We start from the raw sequence: 7,950 nt of genomic DNA, 5'->3' as shown, positions 1-7,950 counted from the left end.
TTGATGATGACTTGGGCCATCGAGTTCGCTAGTGGATTTTCAGCGAGAGCCCCTACCTAGCGTGCCAGTTGTCGGTGTTTAGACCTAGCAACCTACTTAAGGGAGTGCTTGAGGTAGTGTTTAGTGCATGGGGCTTGCCAAGATCAGGAACTCGAAGGTGAACTCGAAAACATGATTTAGACAGGTTCGGGCCACTAGATTGCATTTTACCCCTACGGCTTAGTTCATCAAAACTGGAGGCAAGGTGATTTGTACCATAGAGACTGAGATCATCATGAAGGCTTTGTTCAGAATTACTTCTTTCAATAGGAGCTGGAGGAGGGAGAGCAGGTGTTGGAGGAGGGAGATCAGGAGTAGGTGCAGGAGTAGGAGCAGAAGGTGCAGGTGCAGATGACGTAAAGTTTAGGTTTCTTGTAGCAACACTTCCTGTTCACAGATACAATTGGAACTCAGATTAGATGAGTTTTAAAGAACCAATAAATTGTTTGATGCTAAAAGTAACAAATTAAGATATGCAAGTGAGGGAATTTCACCTTCATATAGTTATTCCAATTGGTAAAAGAGGGGAAATGGCTTTTTGCGAAACTTTGCTACTCTTGGGTGATTCTATTGAATGTAATAGAAAAGGATAATTACTTAACAACAATAACTTAGCTACTTCTTAGCATATTTTATATAGAGTCCAAATGGCTTACCGCAATTAGCTTCTCCCATAGTTTTGGTTCCGTTAGTATCATACACAAAGATTCATTCCAACCATTACCACTGTCTCTTTTAGCATCTCTTAGTGCCTTGTAATTAGCTTTGAGCTCCTGCTCCTTCTCCTGCACCTACTTCTTTGTGCAATGAGCTACGGGAAACTTCTCATTGAACTTGCTAGTGATAATCCTCCATCCTTCCGATACCCAACCATTTTAACCTTTATATCTAGGGTTATCTTTGTAGTCATGTAATATTTCAACAAGACCTTTCTCATAAGCGGAGTTCCAAGCAAGCCTATCAGCTTCTCCTGTCATGGCTGCATTTCCCAAAACATGTTAAGATGAAGTACAAAGAAACATAAGCAAAATCAAGGTGTCTCAAAAAAAGAAATTGAAGTACAAAGATAACAATTGCATTAAAAAAGGCACTGATTACAATAATGCTTGCAATAGAAAGTTCCAAAAATTACATAAGCAAATCATACAAAAACTAGAGGAACCATACTCCTCTAAAAGATATTATTCTAAACTAATTATTATTATTATAAGCAGCCCATAGTTGGTGTGTGATATGATCTCTTAGAGTGCTAACATCGTTTGACTCCACCTCACTTAGATACTCGTAGTCCCCCTCCGGCACGTCAACATATTGATATGTTGGGATATACTCTTGTTGGTCATCCAGCCGCCCCTCTTGACCATTTTGCTCTCTAATTATATTATGAAATGCAACTGCTGTAGCTCCAATCTTGATTTGATTTTCTATGGGATGGAAAGTGCCTACTTTCAGAATTGGGAACGTCTTCTTTAGAACACCAATGGCCCTCTCTATATGGTTGCGAAGCAATGCATGGATATGGTTGAATGGCTCTTTGTAGTTTGCATAACCACTTTGAGACGAATGACGCCTTATAAACTCACTGAGATGGTACCGAGATATGGAGAAATAAAGGATGATGTATTTGCGTACCCACCATCTAGAAAATAGAACTTCCCCTCTGGTAAAATAAATCCTTTGCTAACAGCAAATCTAAGGACTCCTGCATCTGATGCTGACCCTTCCCATCCACATGAAATGAATGTGAAGTTAAGGTTGAAGTTGCATGCTAACATAACATTCTGTGATAGGGTTCCTTTCCTATTTCTGTAGAGAGGGGCCTTGTGTTCTACGATGGTGATTGGTATATGAGTCCCATCGATTGCACCAATGCAATTCTGCATAGAAAGGAAAGAAATTAAGGACTTGGCATGCAAGGAAAGAAAAGACTGGGGAAAGGATTATGCCCACTTGAAAGAAGGGCATAAAACGAGGATTTATCGCGATTCTGATATGAGTTTGGAATAAACTTGGAAGTCTCACAAATTGATGAGTCAAGGTAGGAATTATTTTGAAAACTTTTGTTATTTTCCGATGGATCGTCTTGCCACTGTGTTGAAAATCTTTTTGTAGCCTTTGGTTGCTAGCATTGTGTGAGAGAATAGACATGAACATCCCAAGCTGCTCCTCAACAGCAACACATGGTGTGTCACAGAGGAAATTCTCTCTTCTAAGAAAGTTCACTATGGCTTTAAATATTTCAGGTTCCATTTGGAACTCAACTTTACACCAGCTCGGGTGCCCTTCAAGGATTTCCTTAACCTTTTTGGCAATAGGAAGAGAAGATGTGTGCACAGGAATTTTCTCTTCTTGTAGGTACGAAATTATGGTAGGAACAATTACAAAGAACAATTCATCGTCCTTTTCCTCCTCCTCCAACAAGAATTGCCTAACTTGCTCCTCCCAAGATCCCATTATCTAGTGTATGTATATATAAATCATATTCTTAATTAGTACAATGAACTCAGCATTTATCATATACTTGGTACTAAAAAATTGAAACCAACAATTGAAAATGCCTATTTAGTCATGAGCAAGGATTGCACAAAACTAGCTATGTTCCTCCCTCTAAACATTTTTGAACAGATTCAGTTGAGAATCACCTTCATTAAAAATCAACAGTTTCTAACCTGTACTACTACTCTGCTCATTAGAGGGTAACTGTACTATTACTCTATACTGATCGTTCCTGCATCTAGTGTTCATAATTTCTTAGTTTTAAAGGCTACAAACATCAACAGAGATGCATTAGATTTTGACCAAAGAACTCAAAACAAGACTGATATGCATCTACTTAACTTGGAGACTCAAACTGCCAAAGTGAAAAATATAACAAGGTTCCAAGCATTAACTTATGGTTCCAAAATTGATTTGCTCTTTACACAAAATACCACTTCTAACTATGGCTATCAGATATAACTAATGCATGGAGATGACAATGCACCGAAGTTTACAGTTACCAAGAAAATATAAGATGACTCTTTGATGCTAGAAATCAGATCGAGTAACAGATGCATGAATCACAAACATTAGATCGAGTAACATTCTGATACTGAACAAGCATAACTATCGCAAACATTAGATCGAGTAACATTCTGATACTGAACAAGCATAACTATCAGCAGCTACAAAAGTAAAAAAATTTAACAAGGTTTCAAGCATTAACTAATGGTTCCAAAATTGATTTTCTCTTTATACGAAACACAACTTCTGAAACTTCAAACTATCATACGCAAACATTATTCTGAGAATTTTAACCGGATTTGGAAGCAGGTACTTTACAATACCAATTTGCGGATACTTTATTTCTCAAATATAATCTCAAGTACAAGAACGGCCAACAAAAGGGACTCATGGTGCACTCAATTACCGATCAACATAATTGCACAGAGACGGATATACAATTTACAGATGGATTATAGTATATATCCTAGCTTGACTGAATGTAATGCATACATGTGCACGAAACAGCCAGTAAACTCATAAATATAATTGCACAGAGATGCAAGTCAACTGAATCTAAGGAAGACAAACATGGATAAAGAACATGAAGCAGAAGATGCACGGTGACGAGAATGTACCTGTAGCGAGAGGTCGACCTGGGAGCGATCAGGGAGGAGGGAGACAAACGTGTGTCAGAAAGTGTGCTCGTTGCGTTGAGCCCACACCCGAGATCTTCCTACGTTCGTGGCCTTCTTCAATGAGATCCACAAGAAAAACTGTGAGAGAAGAGGAGAGACCCTAGCAAGTGCCAAGGAGATGCGGGCTGAGGTTGAATCACCTGATGCGGAGGCGGAGATGGCAACAGAGTCTACGGATCGAGCAACTTCACCGCCGTAGGACTTGAGCCGTCACCGGAGCAGAACCCTAGCAAGAAAAGGGAGATGAGAAGCGGAAGGGGAGGATTCGGATGAGATGGGAAGAAGGGGTGGAGGAGGCGCACCTAGACGTGGATTCTTAGAGGAGGTCGTGCAAAAGCTGGGAGCCACGGCGACGGCCGACAGCGGCGACGGCTTCTGCAGGAGCTGGAGCGGGCACCCCTCTCTCACTCGTGCAAGCGAGACGCGTGAAAGGGAGCGCTTCCCGACCGCTATAGATCAGGCTCTTTTCTGTGTGAAGATTGGGCTCATGTGGGCTGAAGAACCGCGTCTAGGAGGCTTCCAAACTTGTCGATGAAGTTCCCCGCGGTTATCCCCAGGTTGCGAGATAATTTCCCTTTCGGGCCCACAAGGCCACGGGCTACTGGGTCGTCTGCCGCGGAGAATCCGCGGAAGTCGTCGGAAAAGGAATTCTGCGCTGCTGACAGGGCGGCAGCCAACCAGCTGACAGACACATCAAGCAACTGGAACGACTGCAAGAAGCCGACGCCAACAGCCCAACAGCCGCTGCCGCAGCTCCCCTCTCCGGCTCTCCGCCACCACCAAATCAATCAACCCCCCTCTCTCATAAATCAATCAACCAAGAATCCCCTCCTCCTCCCTCCCCTAATCAAAACCAAACCCCTCCGGGTCCCCCTTCCCTGTTCCCCATCTCTTTCTTGGTCGTCGGCGCCTCCTCTGCCTCCGGTCGCTCGCCGTGGTTGAACAAGAAACGCCATGGCGGCGGTGAGTTTCCCCGAATCCCACAGTTTCTCTCTTTAGTCTTGCTTCGCGCGTAGCTGCTCAACCGTGGTGCGCCCAGGTTCTTGTCGGGACCTGGTTCTTGAATCTCGATCCGCTGTGGGATATTGGGATGGGCCGTGGGGTGATTGGGAGTTATCGGTGGCTGGGTAGGGGTGAGCTAGGGTTCCGTTCGATGGGTTAGGAACTGTTATGGCAGCCATTCTTTTTGAATCTAGGTCTGGTAACGATTGAGCTGAGACCCATTTTGTACCGATGCTTGATGCCGCACAGGAATTGTTACATGTTGGTGCAATCATTTTGTTTTGTTTCTTTTTCTCTCCGACTAAAGTGGGAGAGCTATAAGATTAAGGTGTAGCCCTGCTATGTTCAGGATTGAGCTATGCTCTTCTGTATTCATTCATACTTGATGCAGGACAGGACTAGCCATTTCTTTATAAATTTAATTGGCTCTGCTGGGAGCTGAGTCCCATTGTCTCTAGGACGGTTTTAAGAATGGAGTTACAGTTTGGGATCGAACGCACGGAGCATAGGTGCCAATGTGTTTCTTAATGTGCCCTCTTGCCATTTCTGGTACTGTCAGGGGAATTGTTGGTCAGCAATCAGCATGTACTGGCTTGGTAAGCAGAGGTTGTGAATTTCATTTGGCGAATTTAAGCTTTGTTTGGGCTTGTTGTTCCTGGCAGTTCTGCTAGCTGCGCATTTAGTTTGGTTCTTGCATCAATCTAGTAACCTAAAGTAGGTTTCATTCATTAACAATGTAGTACTGCTTATTTTCCATAATTGGATGTTCTGCCATGTGCAAGGATGCTTTATTGTTTTAGTGCACTTAACCTTCTATCCTTTTAGGATAATGTATTTCTTTTCTCAAGAAAAATGCTTATTTCTATATTTGGTTGATTCTAATTTTGGAAACAAAGCATTGAGCCACTGACTATTGTTGGCACATGTAACTACCGTCAATCACTTTCATAGGTTATGTTGTGTTTCTTTGAGTTTATGTTCGCTAATTAGTTTAGTCAGCGCAATGTATTGATGCTAGTGACTTTTTTGTCCGAATAGACCTTCATTCAGCACTGACTACTATATTGACATATGATAAGAGATGCTACAAACTCAAATAGGAAAAAGGAAGCCCTCTGCCCAAGTTTGGGGAGTGGGATGTCAACGACCCTGCTTCAGCTGAGGGATTTACTGTAATATTTAACAAAGCTAGAGATGAGAAGAAGACTGGAGGAAATTCACAGGGACAAGATGAACAAGTGAAAAATGAACAACAATCATCTGGGCAAGGCTTCAATGCTCCAAAAGCAGGCAATACTGTAAGAACCTACCTCCTTTACCACCTCACGGTTCCTTTTCCCTGAGTTTTGTGCCTTTCCACAATTTTTATAATAGTCTGCGGTCGTGAAGCATAACTTGGCATGCCAACTAAAATGGCTACCCATATTTACAAGTCACCACTACCCTGTCCAATTATGATGAAACTTTTTCGGGAAAGGAAATTTATTCAATTCATGTCTGGCCATCAATGATCAACCAGAGATGTTAGTAATCGACCGTTTTGTCTGTTTGTACACAATGATTTGTGTTTTTTCATATATGCCAGGCTTCTGTTCCATCATTATTGGATCCATGCGTCCATTACTTTCATCGTTTTGGGAGCACTATTGATTTGTAATACAGGTACCACCTCATGTGGGGGTGGAGTGTTGGGGTTACACCTTAGCCATTACTAGAGTTCAAGTTCTGGTGTGAACTCTTAGCACATGCTAGTAATTCTAGCATAGTTGCATCAAATCTTGGCTTATGTAATTCTATTTTTGTCCTAGCTTTGGCTTTGCAATTCTTTTTGTGTTTATAGGGGGTGTGCTTCACATATATTCATGCATGTTCTTTGCATTGCTGCTGATGGTGTGTGCAGTGGTGGAGCTTAGCAAATAATTGGATGGGCCAGCCTTGAGAGTATATTGCCGAAAACACCTGTTGTCACTGTAATTTGTCTAGATGGTTTAGCAACGCATGATGCTTCCAAGGGTTGGGGGCACCCCCCACCCCCCTGGCTTGCACAAAGCTCTGCCATGGAAAAAAGTTTATGCTGTTAGCTGAAATTGTCAGTTTTACTTGTATAGTGTCAGAAAAATAACTGAACAAATATGGATTGTTGTTATAGCAGTACCACTCTATTGTGTATTTCAATGACCGTACAACCTGTCTATGTACATAGTTGTACTAATGAAAGAGCCAGGCAGAGCTTCAATGAGGCTAAGGTGTACTGTGGCCCATCCTTTCCATTTAAAAGGATCTACTAATGTACTTAAATTTCAGTAAATCATCTCTTTGTACAAATTGTTCGAACAAGCACAAGTGCACACCATATCCTCTGATGAGAACAAAATTTTGACCTACCTAGTTGTTGGAATCCTTTTCTTGTGTCATTTGTTATGGTAGTAATTGATATGCCAGGGATGCATGGTGAAGTATACTTATATTTGGTTGATATGAAATTTTAATGCATGTATATGAAAGGACAAGGTTTCAGGTACTAGTATGCGCAAAATATTTGATGAACATGAGTGCTTTGGCTGGTTGGTTTAATTTATAAGTGGAGAGGTGCGCAGAATATAATTGCTAGTGATATTACTTCAGGAACTTATATGCCTGTCAGACAAAAGTAAACCTCATTAAGGCAATATATTTTTCTTCCTAATTATCTGTATTAATTTGCAGAAGAAATGGTTGTGCTGCTTTCAACCTAGTGCTGCTGAATCCTGAAGTTCGCGAGATACCAACTGGATTGTGGAACTGAACTGTGCTTTCCTTGTCAAATTTCTGAAGAGATTCTGTGATGTCCAGGGAAACATGTTGTGGTGATTCTTTTTACAGTTGTGTGATGAAGAGGGTTTCTGAAACAAGTAATTTACTAATCTGTCTCAGGCATGTACATTATTTGCAGCTTATATATCTGGTAAACCTCGGTGGTGTATATTGATGCGTAATATCGTTGTTGGTCCAGTTGACTCAATGAACATTTGTTCAGCTGTTGGGGAAGTTACAGGGTAAAATGAAATGAAACAAAGCTTTTGAGTATGTCGTGCAAGTGCCTTTTGCCGTCAATTGGCCTTTGCTGCTTTCCGGATGAAGTAGATTACAGAAGTGCCTCCCTGGTACTGCATAAGTATTCTTCCGAATATGAATTGGACCGTGCTATCTCGCGACGGGTTGCGCTGCCGCGCAGCGTGGGACCCCAGTT

The 7,950-nt window shown here is 41.8% G+C and overlaps 2 protein-coding genes across 2 annotated transcripts; one reads left to right on the top strand and one right to left on the bottom strand.

Moving 5' to 3' along the window:
* Window positions 1-1,012: 1,012 nt before the first annotated feature.
* LOC105913761 lies at window positions 1,013-2,493 on the bottom strand. Its single transcript, XM_012843632.1, has 2 exons — window positions 1,990-2,493; window positions 1,013-1,018 (listed from the first exon to the last, which is right to left on the bottom strand). The coding sequence occupies exons 1-2, from the start codon at window positions 2,491-2,493 to the stop codon at window positions 1,013-1,015; spliced, it is 510 nt and encodes a 169-aa protein (XP_012699086.1).
* Window positions 2,494-4,399: 1,906 nt separating this feature from the next.
* Window positions 4,400-7,787, top strand: LOC101766159 (RPM1-interacting protein 4). Its single transcript, XM_004956312.3, has 3 exons — window positions 4,400-4,682; window positions 5,822-6,019; window positions 7,428-7,787. Exons 1-3 carry the CDS (start codon window positions 4,674-4,676, stop codon window positions 7,470-7,472), a joined length of 252 nt encoding a protein of 83 aa, XP_004956369.1. The 5' UTR covers window positions 4,400-4,673; the 3' UTR covers window positions 7,473-7,787.
* The last annotated feature ends 163 nt before the right edge of the window (window positions 7,788-7,950 follow it).

This window comes from Setaria italica, chromosome II, assembly GCF_000263155.2.
Source record: "Setaria italica strain Yugu1 chromosome II, Setaria_italica_v2.0, whole genome shotgun sequence".
Lineage (NCBI taxonomy): Eukaryota > Viridiplantae > Streptophyta > Magnoliopsida > Poales > Poaceae > Setaria > Setaria italica.
The sequence above is the reverse complement of the archived record's forward strand: the minus strand, read 5'-3'. Positions and strand labels throughout refer to the sequence as shown.